General features: G+C 46.5%; 1 protein-coding gene across 7 annotated transcripts in view; it reads right to left on the reverse strand.

Moving 5' to 3' along the window:
• pdlim5a (PDZ and LIM domain 5a) overlaps positions 1-22,468 on the reverse strand; it is a 146,811-nt gene that overhangs the window by 3,540 nt on the left and 120,803 nt on the right. For 5 of the 7 annotated variants that reach the window (XM_014172468.3, XM_082968708.1, XM_082968707.1 and 2 more), the window contains 5 exons: positions 22,308-22,429; positions 9,901-10,105; positions 7,703-7,883; positions 5,836-5,956; positions 4,668-4,783 (listed from right to left, as the gene is read on the reverse strand). In XM_014172468.3, coding sequence (XP_014027943.1) covers positions 4,668-4,783; positions 5,836-5,956; positions 7,703-7,883; positions 9,901-10,105; positions 22,308-22,429 — 745 coding nt within the window. The remainder of the gene's footprint in view (positions 1-4,667; positions 4,784-5,835; positions 5,957-7,702; positions 7,884-9,900; positions 10,106-22,307; positions 22,430-22,468) is intronic. The other 2 variants (XM_082968706.1, XM_082968710.1) reach the window with 1 other exon arrangement.

The following is a 22,468-nucleotide window of genomic DNA, read 5'->3' on the forward strand; positions in this document are numbered from 1 at the left end:
ACATACACAGATACAGATACAGACACAGACACAGATACAGACACAGACACAGATACAGACACATATACAGATACAGACACAGATACAGATACAGACATAGATACAGATACAGACACAGACACAGATACAGACATAGATACAGATACAGACATAGACACAGATACAGACACATGTGCATATAATTAAGCAATAAGGCCAGAGGGGGTGTGGTATATGGCCAATATACCACGGCTAAGGGCTGTTCTTAAGCACGACGCAATGCGGAGATACTGGATACAGCCCTTAGCTCTGGTATTTTTGCAAATGACATAAGTGATCACTGTGCTATTGCCTGTGTGAGAGATGGTAAAATTCCTAAGCATTCTCCACGTGTCATTACGAAAAGAAACTGGAAGCGGTTTGATATTCAAGGTTTTTTACATGATGTATCTAGCATTGAATGGAATAGAATGGAATTAATCCCTGATGTTGAACTATCCACAACGCATTCCAGGATGTATGCAATAGGCATGCCCCTTTTAAAAAATTCAGGATTAAGGGCAGAGAGAACCCTTGGTTTACTAAGGAACTTACACAAATCATAAGGGAACGAAATGCTATGTGGGCTAAAGCAAGAGGGACTGGTTTGGCAGATGATTGGATGGCTTTTAAACATCTTCGAAATATGGGTGTGGCCATGATCCGTAAATTGAAAGCAGACCACTACCTGAAATCTACTTCACAAAATGTAAATAATCCTTCCAAATTTTGGTAAGTAGTGAAAGGTTTGGAGTGCAGAAAAGATACACAGCTTCCTAAACAATTGTTGGTCGCCACTCAGATTGTAACTGAGAGAACCTCCATTCTGAAAGCCTTGAACCAGCATTTTTTAGATGCAGGCAGTTTATTTGAAAAGGTCAAAGGTATAATTGAGCCCCCTATAAATTTACCTGAGACCCCTGTGCACTCCTTCACCAGGTTTTCCTTTTCATTCTTCTCTGTTTCAGAAGTGTGTAAAGCCCTGAAATAAATTGATTAAAAAAATCCCCTGGACCTTATGAACTAGACCCCGCCTCCTACACCTAGCCACTGACATCATTGCTCCCCCCTTAACATGTATTTTTAACCTTACGCTTGATGTTAAGGAAATCCCCAAGTTATGGAAATCTGCTTTTGTACTGCCTCTCCTGAAAGGTGGAGATCCCTCGCTACTTGACAACTATCGACCCATTTCAAAATTGTCTGTACTATCAAAGGTACTGGAGTCCTTGGTTAGTAGGCAGCTAAATACCTACTTCCAAGAAAACAATATCTTAAATGGAATGCAATCAGGTTTTAGGTCTGGCCACAGCACTGTTTCAGCAACATTGAAGGTTTTAAATGACATCCACTGTGCTCTTGATAAGAAGTTACATTGTGTGTCTGTTTTTATTGATTTGTCGAAGGCTTTTGACACCGTGGACCATGCTGTGTTAGTGCACAGGTTAAAATGTTGTGGAATTACTGGTCATGCTCGAGATTGGTTTATAAATGACCTATCAAATCGTACACAATGTGTAATGGCGGATGGTTGCAAATCTGAGTCCATAGAGGTGTGCTCAGGTGTTCCGCAAGGTTCTATTTTGGGCCCACTGTTGTTTATTTTGAACATCCGCTGTTTCAATAAGATAACAACATTGGGGATCTTATTGAAACAGCGGATGTTCATTTTTATGCAGATGATACTGTTCTTTATTCAAGTGGTAGTAGTTTATCTTTAGCTTTTGAAAATGCCCAAAGAGCATTTAACATCATACAACAGAATCTGTATGATTTAAAACTGATTCTAAATTCGGGTAAAACAAAATGCATGGTATTTTCAAATGCCAGGCATGTTACAAATCATGTCATTGCTACATTGGCTGGCTGGACATAATATAGAGCAAGTTAAAGTGTACAAATATTTGGGTGTGTGTGTTGATGATAAGCTGAGCTTCACTGTGCATGTAGAGAACTTGATAAGGAAGCTCAAGCTGAAAATAGGATTTTATTACCGGCATAAGGCTTGTTTTTCTTTGAGGCCAGGAAGGAGCTGGTACGATGTACATTACTGTCAGTTTTAGATTTAGTGATGTTATACACTGCGTGCACAATTATTAGGCAAGTGAGTATTCTGATCTTATCATTGTTTCTATTCAAATTTTCAAACTCCAAACCATATAAACTTGAATGCTTATTGGATTTAATCATTTTCAGGTGATATGTATTTGTGTAATGAGGGAGGGTGTGGCGAAAGTGAATAACACCTTATATCAAGGTGTGCATAATTATTAGGCAGCCTCATTACCTCAGGTAAAATGGGCCAAAAAATAAATTTAACTGACACTGAAAAACCAAAAATGTAAAATGCCTTTCAGACGGATGCGACACTCTTTAAATAGCTAAACTATTGAGGTGTGACCTCCGGACATTCAAACGTTTTGTTGTGAATAGTCAACTGGGGAGCAAAAAACGCACGGGGAAGAAAAGGCGCAAATTAACTGCAAAAGACTTGAGAAGAATTAAACGTCAAACTACCAGGAACCCATTATCCTCCAGTGCCACAGTATTCCAGAACTACAACCTACCTAGAGTGTTCAGAAGTACAAGGTGTCAAGTGCTCAGAGACATGGCCAAGGTCAAGAAGACTGAAACAAGACCACCACTGAATAAGATTCAACTGAATAAGTTGAAGCGTCAAGATTGGGCAAAGAAATACCTGAAGACAGATTTTTCAAAGGTTTTATGGACAGATGAAATGAAAGTGACTCTTGATGGACCAAATGGATGGGCCCGTGGCTGGATCAGTAATGGACACAGGGCAACACTTTGAGTCAGGTGCCAGCAAGGTGAAGTAGGGGTACTGGTGTGGGCTGCTATCATTGAGGATGAGGTAGTTGGACCTTTTCGGGTTGAAGATGGACTGAAACTCAACTCCCAAACCTACTGCCAGTTTCTGGAAGATTCTTTCATCAAACAGTGGTACAGGAAGAAGTCCTCAGCATTCTAGAAGGCCATGATCTTTATGCAGGACAATGCTCCATCACATGCATCCAAGTACTCCACTGCTTGGCTAGCCAGCAAGGGCCTCAAAGACGCCAGAATAATGACCTGGCCCCCTTCCTCACCTGACTTAAATCCTATTGAGAACCTGTGGGCCCTTCTCAAACGTGAGATTTACAGTGATGGAAGACAATACACCTTTTTGAACAGAATTTGGGAGGCTGTGGTTGCTGCTTCAGTGAAAATTGATCGTGAACAGATCAAGAAACTGACAGACTCCATGGATGGAAGGCTCATGGCCGTTATTGAAAATAAGGGTGGCTATATTGGTCACTGAATATTTTTGAAAGGCCAAAAATGTTATATAATTGTCATTTTGTGTTACTTATCTGTTACACTTACTCTAAAAATTGAGAATAAACAAGTGAGTTGAGAGAAATTATTTTTGTCATTTAGTTGCCTAATAATTGTGCACACTAATAGTTGCCTAATAATTGTGCACACTTATATATTTCCCTGAGAAAGACAAAACTCACTTTTCCTTTGTTAAACATTCAGGTTTGAGGTTCAATAACATTTTGGATTGACTGAGAGCATTGTGTTTGTTCAACAATAAAATGAATCCAGAGGAATACAATTAGCCTAATAATTGTGCACGCAGTGTATATATGCAGGCCTCAGCCACTACCCTGAGAGCACTTGATTCAGTGTATCATGCAGCCCTCAGGTTCATTACAAATCAGAAACGTCTAACACATCATTGTGATCTCTACAGCGCTGTTGGCTGGTCGTCATTGACCTTGCGTAGGCTTAAACACTGGTATACACTGATTTATAAGGCCATATTGGGTAAAATGCCATTTTATCTCTGTTCTTTTTTAGTTAGGTCAGTAAATAAGTATCAATTACGGTCCTATTCTGATTTGCTTCTAACAGTACCAAAAATTAGAACAGGTCATGGTAGAAATAGTTTTAGTTACTTTGCACCGTGGTCCTGAAATTCTCTTTTGAACATTTTAAAATGTGATGATCTAGTTTCGTTGGCGGAGTTCAAACACTTGATCGATGTATATATTATAGAAGAGTGTAATTGTTTTTAGGCCAGCTGTTTTTAGTCAAGATGTTTGTGCTTTTAAATGTAATATGTTTTTGTTGTACTGTATGTGTGTTTATAGTTTTGTTTAATGTTGTGTGAGTGTATGTAATTTGGTTTGTCTGAAACGTTGTTCCCCTTGCTGCTATTGGACCAGGTCTCTCTTGGAAAAGAGATATTTATCTCAATGAGAATAAACCTGTATAAATAAAGGTAAAATAAAATAAATAAATAAAATATTGGCCATATACCACAAACCCTGAGGAACCTTATTGCTATTATAATCTGATTACCAATGTAATTAGAGCAGTACAAATAAATGTTTTGTCATACCCGTGGAATACGGTCTGATATACCACGGTTGCCAGCCAATCAGCATTCAGGGCTTGAACCACCCAGTTTGAAAATACATATAATAAATATATGCCACTTAGCAGATACTTTCATCGAAAGCGATTTACAGTAGTGCATGCATACATTTTCGTATGGGTGGCCCCACTGAGAATCAAACTCACGCCATGCTTGACCAACTGAGCCACACAGCAACACACATACACTGCAAGGCCTAACGTACCACACACACAAAACAGGTGTCATGCCAGGTGAAGCCCAGAGCCTCCAAGAACTTGTCCCCTGCCTCTATGGGGAACTCGCAACCATGGCAACCGGTACCAAAAAGGGAGTAATAGTCTGAAAAAAAGAGAAGAGTTAAGAATTAAACTCAGACTACTACTGAACTCTAGACTACTACTGAACTCAGACTACTCCTGAACTCAGACTACTCCTGAACTCTAGACCACTCCTGAACTCAGACTACTCCTGAACTCTAGACTACTCCTGAACTCTAGACTACTCCTGAACTCAGACTACTCCTGAACTCTAGACCACTCCTGAACTCAGACTACTCCTGAACTCTAGACCACTCCTGAACTCAGACTACTCCTGAACTCTAGACCACTCCTGAACTCAGACTACTCCTGAACTCTAGACTACTACTGAACTCTAGACTACTACTGAACTCTAGACTACTACTGAACTCTAGACTACTCCTGAACTCAGACTACTCCTGAACTCAGACTACTCCTGAACTCTAGACCACTCCTGAACTCAGACTACTCCTGAACTCTAGACCACTCCTGAACTCAGACTACTCCTGAACTCTAGACCACTCCTGAACTCTAGACTACTACTGAACTCAGACTACTACTGAACTCTAGACTACTCCTGAACTCAGACTACTCCTGAACTCAGACTACTACTGAACTCAGACTACTACTGAACTCAGACTACTACTGAACTCAGACTACTACTGAACTCTAGACTACTCCTGAACTCAGGCTACTCCTGAACTCAGACTACTACTGAACTCAGACTACTACTGAACTCTAGACTACTCCTGAACTCTAGACTACTACTGAACTCAGACTACTACTGAACTCTAGACTACTCCTGAACTCAGACTACTACTGAACTCTAGACTACTCCTGAACTCAGACTACTACTAAACTCTAGACTACTCCTGAACTCAGACTACTCCTGAACTCAGACTACTACTGAACTGTAGACCACTGCTGAACTGTAGACTACTTGTAAAACTGAAAAATCAGTCAGCCTGTGTGCGTCCCAATAATATCTCCTTTCTCCTGAAGAGTACACTTGTTCACTACTTCACACACATCTTTAACAGGGAAGGGAAGTGGGAGGAATGACAGATAATTGAGACATAGTCTATGTGTGTTCACCTCTTTCACAGTAGGGCTCTCCATCCTCCAGGTGAAAGGTGTTGTTCCTAATGGGCTGCTGGCACGATGCACACAGGAAACAATGGATGTGCCAGGTCTGTTTCAGGGCGTTGATCACTTCCTGCAAAGAAACCACAGACAATTACTAGTCCAGCAAGTCCAGCTCATCATTACAGAGCCTTATCAGTGACAAAGCTGCATGTGTGTGTGTGAATATTCAACCATCCACCCTGCCTTCTAATAGACCTTTCCCTCTCCAGCACTTCTACTGATCTATAGGAAGGCCAGGCTGCCGGGTGCTTATGGCCAGGCTACCGGGTGCTAATTGCCAGGCTTCTGGGAGCTAATTGTCTGACTGCCGGGTGCTAATTGTCTGACTGCCGGGTGCTAATTGCCAGGCTGCCTGGTGCTGATGGCCAGGCTGCCGGGTGCTAATTGCCAGGCTGCGGGTGCTAATTGCCAGGCCGCCTGGTGCTGATGGCCAGGCCGCCGGGTGCTAATTGCCAGGCTGCCGGGTGCTAATTGCCAGGCTGCCGGGTGCTGATGGCCAGGTTGCCGGGTGCTGATTGCCAGGCTGCCGGGTGCTAAATGACAGGCCGCCGGGTGCTAAATGCCAGACCGCCGGGTGCTAAATGCCAGGCCGCCAGGTGCTGATGGCCAGACTGCCTGGTGCTGATGGCCAGGCTGCCGGGTGCTGATGGCCAGGCTGCCGGGTGCTAATTGCCAGGCTGCCTGGTACTGATGGCCAGGCTGCCGGGTGCTAAATGCCAGGCCGCCAGGTGATAATTGCCAGGCTGCCTGGTGCTGATGGCCAGGCTGCCGGGTGCTGATGGCCAGGCTGCTGGGTGCTAATTGCCAGGCTGCCTGGTGCTGATGGCCAGGCTGCCGGGTGCTGATGGCCAGGCTGCCGGGTGCTGATGGCCAGGCTGCCGGGTGCTAATTGCCAGGCTGCCTGGTGCTGATGGCCAGGCTGCCGGGTGCTGATGGCCAGACTGCCGGGTGCTGATGGCCAGGCTGCCGGGTGCTGATGGCCAGACTGCCGGGTGCTGATGGCCAGGCTGCCGGGTGCTGATGGCCAAGCTGCCGGGTGCTGATGGCCAGGCCGCCGGGTGCTAAATGCCAGGCTGCCTGGTGCTGATGGCCAGGCTGCCGGGTGCTGATGGCCAGACTGCCGGGTGCTGATGGCCAGACTGCCGGGTGCTGATGGCCAGGCTGCCGGGTGCTGATGGCCAGGCTGCCGGGTGCTAAATGCCAGGCTGCCGGGTGCTGATTGCCAGGCTGCCGGGTGCTGATTGCCAGGCTGCCGGGTGCTAATTTTTACACATCTGATCGTATAGCTTTTCTCCAGTTCTCCTTTCTTCTCTGCAGCGCATGACAGAGCTTAACACGCACTGATTTCCCACCATTCAGCTGTGAGAAATGGGAAGGTCATAGGGGGATAGACTAATGCTGGAATGAAGGAGGGAGAGGAATACGGAGGGATTAAGAATGAGCGAGTGAGAAAATGGGTTAAAGACAGAGGTAAGCCGGTTAGAAAGGGTGAGAAATAAAAAAAGAGTGGACAAGTATGAAGAATAAATGGTTGAAAGAGGGTGAACGTGTGACGGGGGAAAATGAGGCCTCTGAGGCCTAGTCGTGAATTGTCAGTCCATGTTTCCTCAAAGCCGCTCTGTCCTTTTCACGTCAGCGTTTCCATCCAGTCAAAACAGAGGGTCACAGAATGATTGACAGCCCTTGGTAAAGAACCTGAGTTTTTCCTGGTCAGGTGACGCGGTCAGGAAAGACTGTGAAACTAACTGAAGCTGGTTAGTGGTAGAAAACCCTGAGTAGATCTAGCTTGCTTCGTAGGATACCCCTCAGGACTTACCCCCAGGATCTTTAGCTGGCAGCGGCTACAGGAAGGTGCAAAGAAGTCCTCGTAGCAGTGTTCACAGTAGACCGAGCCTTGCTCCTCCACGAAGCCAATGTCTGCCAGGGAGGTCCGGCAGTGGGCGCAGTTAAACTCTTCGGGGTGCCAGGACTTTCCCATGGCCACCAGGAATGGGCCTCTGGAGGAAAAAAACAGGTTTCATTCATTTTAAAGGAGCAAGATTTTATACCTCATAGGCATTATATTCAGCGTCATACCAGTGTCAAAATACTGTATGTGAAAGCCGAAAGGTTTGTAGTTTTGGAGTAAAATATATAAGAAGAACAGGTCCTAAGCAAATTACTCCCCTTTAAGATGAATTAAGTTCAATTAAATACAATGAAACTTTCCCATTAGCATCTGAAGCAGTGTTTTCTACCATACTCCCAGTTTAACTCTAACCCTATTTTTCCTTAACCATCACTGTTTGACAGCAGTATATTTAGCTACTGTAATGTCACCAAAGTCCATTCGCCTGCAAATAGGATGATTAGCTTATATGGGAAAACAACTGTGGGATATTTAATGCACACAATGGTCACTCTAAACTGTGTCGTAACCGACACTCTTTAGGCAGGAGCGGGATCTGCTACCCTATCCTCGGGGTGCAATGTAAGCCAACACCAGAGGAGATAGTCTTAGCTACCGGCCAATAACAGGCTGCTGAGAGCCATGAACTGTAATTAAGATGAGGAGAGAACCAGTTCCTGAATCCCAAATGGCACCCTATTCCCTGTGTAGTGCACTACTTTTGACCAGAGCCCTATGTTTTTTCCCTATGGGTCGTGGTCAAAAGTAGTGCACTACATAGGGAAAACAGTGCCATTTGGGACGCAGGCAGTGTGTTCTCCTCCTCCGCCACGGACTCTGATGTTCTATTCAACAGTCCTAACTCTGGGCAAATTAAAGAATGAACAAGATACCATCATCAGAGGGAGGGAGGGAGGGAGGGAGGGAGGGAGGGAGGGAGGGAGGGAGGGAGGGAGGGAGGGAGGGAGGGAGGGAGGGAATGGGAGAGAGAAAGGGAGAGAGAAAGAAGTGAAAGAGAAAGAGAGCGAGAGAAAATAGAGAGAAACAGAGCGGGAGAGAGAGAGAAAGAGAGCGAGAGAGAGAGAACAGAGAAAGAAAGATAGCGAGAGAGAGAAAGAGAGAGAGAAAGAGAGAGAACAGAGAACGAAAGAGAGCGAGAGAGACAGAGAGAGAGAGGAGAGAGAAAGATAGTGAGAGAGAGAGAGAGAGAGCGAGAGAGAGAGAGAGCAAGACAGAGAGAGAGAGAAGGTGTGTGCTGTGTACTATTGTCATTCATATTTTGGAATGATATAAGTGATCATATTATGTTTAGTTGAATATTGTAATTCTATTGAAATGGCTTTCAAAGGACATTTCCCTCAGGGTCCAACTCTGTCCTGTCCTGTATGGTCCCCAACAAACAAACTAGAGGTGGGATAAACTACAAATGATCAATACCGACCGAACCGATAATTTATCGAGGGCATTCTACTATAATAATTATAATTTGCATTTACTAGAAGAGTGTTATGTTCGAAATGAAAGAAGTCTGCTAATAGGCTATTGCTAACGGGCCAACTGATAGCTAGAACATTCAAAGAAGTAGTAGTAGTTTTAAGATTAGTATAAATAAGTAACTGGTCAATTGTGATACAGACTTTTGTCCATATTGCCCATCTCTAACACGCACACACACTCTCTCTCGCTCTCTCTCTCTCTCTTTCTCTTTCACTCTCTTTCTCTCTCTCTCTCTCTCTCTTCTCTCTGTCGCTCTCTTTCTCTCTCTCTCTCTTCTCTCTCTCTCTTCTCTCTCTCTGTCTCTCTCTGTCGCTCTCTTTCTCTCTCACTCTCTTTCTCTATCTCTCTCTCTCTCACTCTCTCTCTCTCTCTTCTCTCTCTCTTTCTCTCTCTCTTTCTCTTTCTGTCGCTCTCTTTCTCTCTCACTCTCTCTCGCTCTCTCTTCTCTCTCTCTTTCTCTCTCTCTCTTCTCTCTCTCTTTCTCTTTCTGTCGCTCTCTCACTCTCTTTCTCTCTCTCTCTCTCTCTTCTCGCTCTCTTTCTCTCTCTATGTTTCTCTCTCTTTCTCTTTCTCTTTCTCTTTCTCTCTTTCTCTCTCTCTCTCTCTCCTCAATCTCCTTTCTCTCTCACCTGATGTCCATGTTGCAGTGGCCACACATGGGCGTGCGTGTCCCTGCAGGGATGTGTTCGGCCATCTGCACCAGAGTGTCCTGGTCTTTGGGATGGGGCTGGGGGGCCGGCCTCTCTGGGACAGGGCCCTTAGAGAGAACACTGGTGGTGCCGTTTCCCCTCATCCCAAAACATGTCTGAAGGCCTGGTTTAGGGAAACCTGAACCTACAGAATGACAAGCGGGTAGTAAGTTCACGCACTCATTCATTTCAACACAATCTACACAGAGTTCAGACACAGCTCAGACAGAGTTCAGGCATGTTGAATGATGAATCATGAACATAAACATGTTGGGGGACTTGGGGGAGGAAGTGTGTGAGTGTGTGTGTGTGAGTGTGTGTGGATGAGTATGCACACGCGCATGCATCCCTGCACTGCATGCTTGTGCACTTCTAGGTCTTGTGTTCCAGGTGTCTTTTTGTTTTGTGTTATTCTCTGAGTTGACCTCTGAGTTGACCTCTGTGACCAAGTGACCTGGTCTAGGCAGCTGGCCGGATCAGGGAGGTAAACGAACAGCACCAGTGAGCAAAACACAGAATCAATTGTTTCAAGCAGCAAGACATTCCAACAGCTCGCTGGAACACCTGGCCTAACAAGCTCCCCTTTGATCCCACTTTGGGGCTCCAGAAAAGGAACAGTGTTGCAAATGCAGCTGGGATCGGAGGTCGATCGAAAGCGGTCAGACCTTGCAGACATTGCAACAGGCAGACTAATCAGGGGTATTGAAATAAACGCCACAGCAGCAATCGATCAAAGTCATGGGCCATACGTGCAAGTCGGACAACAGTGACGTTCTTTGTCATGTCAAAACACATTAGTGAAAGAGAGTGCCTGTAAGTCAGTAGTTCTTCAGGACTAGACAACTCTAGTGGCACCTGTAAGTCAGTAGTTCTTCAGGACTAGACAACTCTAGTGGCGCCTGTAAGTCAGTAGTTCTTCAGGACTAGACAACTCTAGTGGCGCCTGTAAGTCAGTAGTTCTTCAGGACTAGACAACTCTAGTGGCGCCTGTAAGTCAGTAGTTCTTCAGGACTAGACAACTCTAGTGGCGCCTGTAAGTCAGTAGTTCTTCAGGACTAGACAACTCTAGTGGCACCTGTAAGTCAGTAGTTCTTCAGGACTAGACAACTCTAGTGGCGCCTGTAAGTCAGTAGTTCTTCAGGACTAGACAACTCTAGTGGCGCCTGTAAGTCAGTAGTTCTTCAGGACTAGACAACTCTAGTGGCACCTGTAAGTCAGTAGTTCTTCAGGACTAGACAACTCTAGTGGCGCCTGTAAGTCAGTAGTTCTTCAGGACTAGACAACTCTAGTGGCGACCTGTAAGTCAGTAGTTCTTCAGGACTAGACAACTCTAGTGGCGCCTGTAAGTCAGTAGTTCTTCAGGACTACACAACTATAGCGGCACAGTGCTTGCTGGATTACTGCGTGAACTAGGCATTTGTTGGCACAGGTCCGAAGCAGCATAGTGTTCATGTAAAACCTGGTGGGAATGAGGTTGAGACTGGGGCTGGGGATAGAGTTGGTCTGGGGCTGGGGATAGAGTTGGTCTGGGGCTGGGGCTGGGGATAGAGTTGGTCTGGGGCTGAGGATAGAGTTGGTCTGGGGCTGGGGATAGAGTTGGTCTGGGTCTGGGGCTGGGGATAGAGTTGTTCTGGGGCTGGGGCTAGAGTTGGTCTGGGGCTGGGGATAGAGTTGGTCTGGAGCTGGGGCTGGGGATAGAGTTGGTCTGGGACTGGGGATAGAGTTGGGCTGGGGCTGGGGATAGAGTTGGTCTGGGGCTGGGGATAGAGTTGGTCTGGGGCTAGGGCTGGGGATAGAGTTGGTCTGGGGCTGGGGATAGAGTTGGGCTGGGGCTGGGGATAGAGTTGGTCTGGGGCTGGGAATAGAGTTGGTCTGGGTCTGGGGATAGAGTTGGTCTGGGTCTGGGGCTGGGGATAGAATTGGTCTGGGGCTGGGGATAGAGTTGGTCTGGGGCTGGGGATAGAGTTGGTCTGGGGCTGGGGATAGAGTTGGTCTGGGGCTGGGGATAGAGTTGGTCTGGGGCTGGGGCTGGGGCTGGGGATAGAGTTGGTCTGGGGCTGGGGATAGAGTTGGTCTGGGGCCGGGGATAGAGTTGGTCTGGGGCTGGGGATAGAGTTGGTCTGGGTCTGGGTCTGGGGATAGAATTGGTCTGGGGCTGGGGATAGAGTTGGTCTGGAGCTGGGGATAGAGTTGGTCTGGGTCTGGGGATAGAATTGGTCTGGGGCTGGGGATAGAGTTGGTCTGGGTCTGGGGCTGGGGATAGAGTTGGGCTGGGGCTGGGGATAGAGTTGGTCTGGGGCTGGGGATAGAGTTGGTCTGGGGCTGGGGATAGAGTTGGTCTGGGGCTGGGGATAGAGTTGGTCTGGGGCTGGGGCTGGGGCTGGGGATAGAGTTGGTCTGGGGCTGGGGATAGAGTTGGTCTGGGGCCGGGGATAGAGTTGGTCTGGGGCTGGGGATAGAGTTGGTCTGGGTCTGGGTCTGGGGATAGAATTGGTCTGGGGCTGGGGATAGAGTTGGTCTGGAGCTGGGGATAGAGTTGGTCTGGGGCTGGGGATAGAGTTGGTCTGGGTCTGGGGATAGAATTGGTCTGGGGCTGGGGATAGAGTTGGTCTGGGTCTGGGGCTGGGGATAGAGTTGGGCTGGGGCTGGGGATAGAATTGGTCTGGGGCTGGGGATAGAGTTGGGCTGGGGCTGGGGATAGAGTTGGTCTGGGGCTGGGGATAGAGTTGGTCTGGGGCTGGGGCTTTAACCTTTATTCACAGCTCCCTCAGTAAATATATTTTTTTCATATGGAGTGGAGCGTATACATCTTCAACGGAGGAGAAAAGGCAAAGCGGGCCAGCAAGCCTGGCTTTAATGGGATTAATGGAAAAATATGTCACGCTTAGCCCATGGAAAATAACACTCTTTTCTCACTAACAGACCGCAACAGAATTCACTTCAGCCTCAGTAAATCACCATTTCACACTATAAGATTTCAAACCAAACATTTCTGTAAAAGGATAAAACCATGAGTCAATCAAAATATCTAACACACCATATTTAATTTGATTCATGTCCTAATCGTGAGTTTATTTTTAAACTCTATTTTCAGTTTAATGTGCATGCCATTAACTCCACTATGAAAGAAGCTTCATGCACCTTGCTCTGATTAACTTCTTCATTCAAAGAAAACAAATATATACATTCGTACATACAGGCATACCACTGTTGGAAGTGGATGCTTTACTCTGTATATTAAAGATACAAAAATATATACACAGTACCAGTCAAAAGTTTGGACACACCTACCTCATTCCAGGGTTTATATTTATTTTTTCTATTTTGTACATTGTAGAATAATAGTGAAGACATCAAAACTATGAAATAACACATATGGAATCATGTAGTAACCAAAAAAGTGTTAAACAAATAAAAATATTTTTATATTTGAGATTCTTCAAAGTAGCAACCCTTTGCCTTGATGAGAGCTTTGCACACGCTTGGCATTCTCTCAACCAGCTTCATGAGGTGGAAAGCATTTCAATTAACAGGTGTGTCTTGTTAAAAGTGAATTGTGGAATTTATTTCCTTCTTAATGCATTTTTTTTATTTTACCTTTATTTAACCTGGCAAGTCAGTTAAGAACAAATTCTTATTTTCAATGACGGCCTAAGAACAGTGAGTTAACTACCTTGTTCAGAACAACAGATTTTTACCTTGTCAGCTCAGGGATTCGATCTTGCAACCTTCCGATTACTAGTCCAACGCTCTAATCACTAAGCTACCTGCCGCCCCCTGCCGCCCACATTTGAGCCAATCAGTTGTTGTGACAAGGTAGGGGTGGTATACAGAAGATAGCCCTATTTGGTAAAAGACCAAGTCCATATTAAGGCAAGAACAGCTAAAATAAGCAAAGAGAAATGACAGTCCAACATTACTTTAAGACATGAAGGTCAGTCAATCAGGAACATTTCAAGAACTTTGAAAGTTTCTTCAAGTGCAGTTGCAAAAACCATCAAGCGCTATGATGAAACTGGCTCTCATGAGGACCGCCACAGGAAAGGAAGACCCAGAGTTACAGTACCTCTGCTGCAGGAGGATAAGTTAATTACAGTTACCAGCCTCAGATATTACAGCCCAAATAAATGTTTCACAGAGTTCAAGCAACAGACACATCTCATCATCAACTGTTCAGAGGAGACTGCATGAATCAGGCCTTCATGGTCGAATTGCTGCAAAGAAACCACTACTAAAGGACACCAATAATAAGAAGAGACTTGCTTGGGCCTAGAAACACGAGTACTGGACATCAGACCAGTGAAAATCTGTCCTTTGGTCTGATGAGTGCAAATGTAAGATTTTTGGTCCCAGCCAACATGTCTTTGTGAGACGCAGTGTAGGTGAAAGGATGATATTCACATGTGTGGTTCCCACCATGAAGCATAGAGGAGGTGTGTTGGTGTGATGGTGCTTTGCTGGTCAAATCAAATCAAATCAAATTGTATTGGTCACATACACATGGTTAGCAGATGTTAATGTGAGTGTAGTGAAATGCTTGTGCTTCTATTTCCAACCGTGCAGTAATATTTAACAAGTAATCTAACAATTTCACAACTACCTTATACACACAAGTGTAAAGGAATGAATAAGAATATGTACATATAATATATGGATGAGCGAAGGCTGAACAGCATAGGCAAGATGCAGTAGATGGTATAGAGTACAGTATATACATATGAGATGAGTAATGTAGGGTATGTTAACATTATATAAAGTGGCATTGTTTAAAGTGACTAGTGATACATTTGTTACATCCAATTTTTTATTATTTAAGTGGCTAGAGATTTGAGTCAGTATGTTGGCAGCAACGACTCAATGTTAGTGATGGCTGTTTAACAGTCTGATGGCCTTGAGATAGAAGCTGTTTTTCAGTCTCTCTGTCCCAGCTTTGATGCACCTGTACTGACCTCGCCTTCTGGATGACAGCGGGGTGAACAGGCAGTGGCTCGGGTGGTTGTTGTCCTTGATGGTCTTTTTGGCCATCCTGTGACATCGGGTTGTGTAGGTGTCCTGGAGGGAAGGTAGTTTGCCCCCGGTGATGCGTTGTGCAGACCTCACTACCCTCCGGAGAGCTTTACCGTTGTGGGCTGAGCAGTTGACGTACCAGGCAGTGATACAGCCCGAAAGGATGCTCTCAATTGTGCATCTGTAAAAGTTTGTGAGTGTTTTCGGTGACAAAGTCAAATTTCTTCAGCCTCCTGAGGTTGAAGAAGTGCCTTTGCGCCTTCTTCACCACGCTGTCTATGTGGGTGGACCATTTCAGTTTGTCCGTGATGTATACGCTGAGGAACTTAAAACTTTCCACCTTCTCCACTACTGTCCCGTTGATGTGGATAGGGGGGTGCTACCTCTGCTGTTTCCTGAAGTCCATGATCATCTCCTTTGTTTTGTTGACGTTGAGTGTGACGTTATTTTCCTGACACCACACTCCGAGGGTCCTCACCTCCTCCCTGTAGGCCGTCTCGTCATTGTTGGTAATCAAGCCTACCACTGTAGTGTCGTCTGCAAACTTGATGATTGAGTTGGAGGCGAGAATGGCCACGCAGTCAAGGGTGAACAGGGAGTACAGGAGAGGGCTGAGAACGCACCCTTGTGGGGCCCCAGTTTCGATGATCAGCAGGGTGGAGATGTTACCTACCCTCACCACCTGGGGGCAGCCCATCAGAAAGTCCAAGACCCAGTTGCACAAGGCGGGGTCGAGACCCAGGGTCTCGAGCTTAATGACGAGTTTGGAGGGTACTATGGTGTTAAATGCTGAGCTGTAATCGATGAACAGCATTCTTACATAGGTATTCCTCTTGTCCAGATGGGTTAGGGCAGTGTGCAGTGTGATTGCAATTGCGTCGTCTGTGGACCTATTGGGGCGGTAAGCAAATTGGAGTGGGTCTAGGGTGTCAGGTAGGGTGGAGGTGATATGATCCTTGACTAGTCTTTCAAAGCACTTCATGATGATGGAAGTGAGTGCTACGGGGCGATAGTCATTTAGCTCAGTTACCTTAGCTTTCTTGGGAACAGGTACAATGTTGGCCCTCTTGAAGCATGTGGGAACAGCAGAATGGGATAGGGATTGATTGAATATGTATGTAAGCACACCAGCCAGCTGGTCTACACATGCTCTGAGGACACGGCTAGGGATGCCGTCTGGGCTGGCAGCCTTGCGAGGGTTAACACGTTTAAACGTTTTACTTACATTGGCTGCGGTGAAGGAGAACCCGCAGGTTTTGGTCGGGTGCCGTGTCAGTGGCACTGTATTGTCCTCAAAGCGAGCAAAGAAGTTGTTTAATTTGTCTGGGAGCAAGACGTCAATGTCCGCTACGTGGCTAGTTTTCTTTTTGTAATCCGTGATTGACTGTAGATCCTGCCACATACGTCTCGTGTTTGAGCTGTTGAATTGCGACTCTACTTTGTCTCTATACTGACACTTAGCTTGTTTGATTGCCTTGCAGAGGGAATAGCTACACTGTTTGTATTCGGTCATGTTTCCGGTCGCCTTGCCATGATTAAAAGCAGTGGTTGCTGCTTTCAGTTTTGCGTGAATGCTGCCATCAATCCATGGTTTCTGGTTGGGGAAGGTTTAATAGTCACTGTGGGTGTAACGGCTGTCTTCAGGAATGGACCAAAATGCAGCGGAGTTAGTATTCATCTTTCAATTTAATTAGAAAGAACACTATAACAAACAAAACAAGGAAACTGACAGCCAACAGTCCTGTCAGGTGCAAACACACTAAACAAGAAACAATTACCCACAAACCCCAGTGACAAACAACTCCTACATATGTGACTCCCAATCAGGAACAACGATTCCCAGCTGTTCCTGATCAGGAGTCACAAGACACACACCAGACTGCCACGTCCTGACCCCCAACCTACTACACCAGCTCCATCTGCTGGTCAGGACGTGACAGTACCCCCCCTCAAGGTGCAGACCCCAGAATGCACCTAACCACAACAACAAAAAAACACCAACAAACAAAATCCCCAACAAAACCCTTAAACAGTAACCCTAAACAATAAGGGAGGGAAGGGAGGGTGGCTGCCGTCAACCACGGCACTGTGCTACACCCTCCCTCCCCAACCCACCTATCCTGGAGGCGGCTCAGGCTCTGGCCGTTCCAGGCAGTCGGGACAGTCTGGCAGCTCGGGACAGTCTGGGCAGTCTGGCCGTTCCAGGCAGTCGGGATAGTCTGGCAGCTCGGGACAGTCTGGGCAGTCTGGCAGCTCGGGACAGTCTGGGCAGTCTGGCAGCTCGGGACAGTCTGAGCAGTCTGGCAGCTCGGGACAGTCTGGGCAGTCTGGCAGCTCGGGACAGTCTGGGCAGTCTGGCAGCTCGGGACAGTCTGGGCAGTCTGGCAGCTCGGGACAGTCTGGGCAGTCTGGCAGCTCGGGACAGTCTGGGCAGTCTGGCCGCTCGGGACAGTCTGGGCAGTCTGGCCGCTCCGGACAGTTCAGGGCAGTCTGGCCGCTCCGGCAGTTCAGGGCAGTCTGGCCGCTCCGGCAGTTCAGGGCAGTCTGGCCGCTCCGGCAGTTCAGGGCAGTCTGGCCGCTCCGGCAGTTCAGGGCAGTCTGGCCACTCCGGCAGTTCAGGGCAGTCTGGCCACTCCGGCAGTTCAGGGCAGTCTGGCCACTCCGGCAGTTCAGCGCAGTCTGGCCACTCCGGCAGTTCAGCGCAGTCTGGCCACTCCGGCAGTTCAGCGCAGTCTGGCCACTCCGGCAGTTCAGCGCAGTCTGACCTCTCTGGCGACTGTTGACTGGCGGGCAGCTCTGACGACTGTTGACTGGCGGGCAGCTCTGACGACTGTTGACTGGCGGGCAGCTCTGACGACTGTTGACTGGCGGGCAGCTCTGATGACGACTGTTGACTGGCGGGCAGCTCTGATGACGACTGTTAACTGGCGGGCAGCTCTGATGACGACTGTTGACTGGCGGGCAGCTCTGATGACGACTGTTGACTGGCGGGCAGCTCTGATGATGACTGTTGATTGGCGGGCAGCTCTGATGACGACTGTTGACTGGCGGGCAGCTCTGATGACGACTGTTGACTGGCGAGGCTGGGTTGACACACTAGACTCCTGGTGCGTGGTGCTGGTACTGGGCGTACCAGATTGCGAACACGCACCTCCATGCAAGTGCGGGGAGCTGGCCTGGGGCTCCATTCTTGCCCCGCAAAACTCCCCTTGTGCCCCCCCCTAAAAAATTATTGGGGGTGCCTCCCGGTCTCCCTTACCTCGCCAGCCTTCTTCCGCTGCTTGGTCCTTTGTTGGTGGGTAATTCTGTAACGGCTGTCTTCAGGAATGGACCAAAATGCAGCGGAGTTAGTATTCATCTTTCAATTTAATTAGAAAGAACACTATAACAAACAAAACAAGGAAACTGACAGCCAACAGTCCTGTCAGGTGCAAACACACTAAACAAGAAACAATTACCCACAAACCCCAGTGACAAACAACTCCTACATATGTGACTCCCAATCAGGAACAACGATTCCCAGCTGTTCCTGATCAGGAGTCACAAGACACACACCAGACTGCCACGTCCTGACCCCCAACCTACTACACCAGCTCCATCTGCTGGTCAGGACGTGACAGTGGGTACAACATCACCAATGCACTTGCTAATAAACTTACTCACCGAATCAGCGTATACATCAATGTTGTTGTCTGAGGCTATATGGAACATATCCCAGTCCACGTGATTGAAGCAATCTTGAAGCGTGGAATCAGATTGGTCGGACCAGTGTTGAACAGACCTGAGCACGGGCGATTCCTGTTTTAGTTTCTTTCTATAGGCTGGGAGCAACAAAATGGAGTCGTGGTCAGATTTGCCGAAAGGAGGGCGAGCGAGGGCTTTGTATGCGTCGCGGAAGTTAGAGTAGCAATGATCCAGAATGCTGCCAGCCCGGGTCGCGCATTCGATATGCTGATAAAATTTAGGGAGCCTTGTTTTCAGATTAGCTTTGTTAAAATCCCCAGCTACAATAAATGCAGCCTCAGGATATGTGGCTTCGAGTTTACATAGAGTCCAATGAAGTCCTTTCAGGGCCGTCGAGGTGTCTGCTTGGGGGGATATACACGGCTTTGAATATAATCGAAGAGAGGTCTCTTGGTAGATAATGCGGTCAACATTTGATTGTAAGGAATTCTAGGTCAGGTGAACAAAAAGACTTGAGTTCCTGTATGTTGTTATGATCACACCACGACTCGTTAATCATAAGGCATACACTCCCGCCCTTCTTCTTACCAGAGAGAAGTTTGTTTCTGTCGGCGCGATGCGTGAGGAAACCGGGTGGCTATACTGACTCTGATAACGTATCCTGAGTGAGCCATGTTTCCGTGAAATAGAGAATGTTACAATCTCTGATGTCTCTCTGGAAGGCAACCCTTGCTCGAATTTTGTCTACCTTGTTGTCAAGAGACAGGACATTGGCGAGTAGTATAGTCGGGAGCAATAAGTGATGTGCCCATCTATGGAGCCTGACCAGAAGACCGCTCCGTCTGCCCATTCTGCGGCGCCGTTGTTTTGGGTCGCCTACTGGGATCCAATCCATTGTCCTGGGTGGTGGTCCAAACAGAGGATCCGCTTCGGGAAAGTCGTATTCCTGGTCGTAATGTTGGTAAGTTGACGTTGCTCTTATATCCAATAGTTCTTCCCGGCTGTATGTAATAAGACTTAAGATTTCCTGGGGTAACAGCGTAAGAAATAATACATAAAAAAAACAAAATACTGCATAGTTTCTTAAGAACGCGAAGCGAGGCGACCATCTCCGTCAGAACCATGTTGAAGACGGAGACACTGGTGGTGACACTGTCTGTGATTTATTTAGAATTCAAGGCACACTTAACCAGCATGGCTAATACAGCATTCTGCAGTGATACACCATCCCATCTGGTTTGCGCTTAGTGGGACTATCATTTGTTTTTCAACAGGACAATGACCCAACACACCTCTAGGCTGTGTAAGGGCTATTTGACCAAGAAGGAGAGTGATGTAATGCTGCATCAGATGACCTGGCCTCCACAATCACCCAACCTCAACCCAATTGAGATGGTTTGGGATGAGTTGGACCGCAGAGTGAAGGAAAAGCAGCCAACAAGTGCCCAGTATATGTGGGAACTCCTTCAAGACTTTTGGAAAAGCATACCAGGTGAAGCTGGTTGAGAGAATGCCAAGAGTGTGCAAAGCTGTCATCAAGGCAAAGGGTGGCTACTTTGAAGAATCTAAAATCTGAAATATATTTTACCTTGTTTAACACTTTTTTGGTTACTACATGATTCCATATGTGTTATTTCATAGTTTTGATGTCTTCACTATTAAAAACTAGTAGTAAAAATAAAGAAATACCCTTGAATGAGTAGGTGTTGTCTGTGGACCTATAGGTGTGTCCAAACGTTTTGACTGGTACTGTATGTCGCAGTAAATGTGTAAAAACAATAATTTCATACATTTCTCAAGAAATGTATAGATCCAAAGCAGTGGAGGCTGCTGAGGAGAGGATGGCTCATAATAATGGCTGGAATGGAGCGAATGGAATGGAATCAAACACATTGAAACCACGGACACCACATGTTTGATGTTGTTAATACCTTTCCACTTATTCCGCTCCAGCCATTACCACGTGCCCGTCCTTCCCAATTGAGGTGCCACCAACCTCCTGTGAGTCACAGTTCTTACACATTTACCATAACATATACACTGAGTATACAAAAAATTCGGAACACCTTCCTAATATTGATTTGCACCCCCTTTCGCCCTCAGAATAGCCTCAATTTGTTGGGGCATGGACTCTATAAGGTGTCGAAAGCTTCCCACAGTTGTGCGAAGTTGGCTGGATGTCCTTTGGGTGGAGGACCATTCTTGATACACACGGGAAACTGTTGAGCGTGAAAAACCCAGCAGCGTTGCAGTTCTTGGCTCACTCAAACCGGTGCGCCTGGCACCTACTACCATACCCCGTTCAAAGGCACTTAAATATTTTGTCTTGCCCGTTCACCATCTGAATGGCACACATATACAATCCATGTTTCAATTGTTTCAAGGTTTAAAAATCCTTCTTTCACCTGTCTCCTCCCCCTTCATCTACACTGATTGAAGTAGCTTTCCACTGGATTCACTTGGTCAGTCTTTGTGATGGAAAGAGCAGGTGTTCTTAATGTTTTGTACACTCAGTGTATGTGTATTCCACACTATGTTGAGGTAAATATCGGAGTATAATGTTTGTATGGAGGTCAACCCCAATACATGTTCATGCCATCTTAACCAATCAACTGCATTGCATTTTAAAACGACTTTGACTACCACCACCGATTTCCTGTATGCTATGCTATCACCTTATACTAACAGGAGTTAGCATTTAGCAGTCACTTCTTCTAAACCTGAAAAGGGACAACTTCTAAATGTTATGCAGCGAAAACAGCCAAATATATCCAAATCTGACTTTAGTAACCACATTGTGGGTCTATTACAATACATCAATCATGACTGATTTGACAAATATACACTTTGTTAGATCAGATTTGTTGAATGTGTGCCCATCTGTTCCACATCATCTGGATTCCATTGACCTCTTCACCGCATCTGCAGGTACAGCAGAATTATACCATGTCTTTTTGTTCCTTCCAGAGGCACTTTGGAACTCGGTAGTGAGTGTTGCAACCAAGGACAGACGATTCTGCTCTAGCAGGGCAGAAATGTGATGAACTAACTTGTTGGAAATGTGGAATCCTATGATGGTGTTGTTAATACCATCATATTAACAACACTGAGCTCTTCAGTAAGGCCATTCTACTGTCAATGTTTGTCTATGGAGATTGCATGGCTGTGTGCTTGATTTTATAAACCTGTCAGCAACAGGTGTGGCAGAAATAGCAGAATCCACTCATTTAAAAGTGTGTCCACATATAGTACACATCCACTCACACTCAGCTTGCACACTCACACCCACTCACACACACTCACTCAGTTTACACACACACACACACACACACACACACCCACCAGCACACACACACACCACCACACAGCGCACACACACACCCCTCACTCAGTTTACACACACACACCCACTCACACAGCTTGCACACACACACCCACTCACTCAGCTTACACACACACATCCACTCACTCAGCTTACACACACACACACACACACACACACACACACACACACACACACACACACACACACACACACACACACACACACACACACACACACACACACACACTCACACAGCTTACACACACAGACCCACTCACACAGCTACATACACACACCCACTCACTCAGTTTACACAATCCCACCCACTCACACAGTTCACCCTGAGTGGTGGTAAAGGTGATGGAGTTGTTGGGGCTGCCAGCAGGTCCTTTGGTCATGGTCTTGACTGCAGACGACATGTGAGAAGTGGTCTCTGGCTCCTCCACCTCCTCACTGCAAGGAAACATGGAAGAGGGGTTTAGTCATACCAGT

The sequence above is a fragment of the Salmo salar genome, chromosome 24 (genome assembly GCF_965601325.2).
Source record: "Salmo salar chromosome 24, fSalSal1, whole genome shotgun sequence".
NCBI lineage: Eukaryota > Metazoa > Chordata > Actinopteri > Salmoniformes > Salmonidae > Salmo > Salmo salar.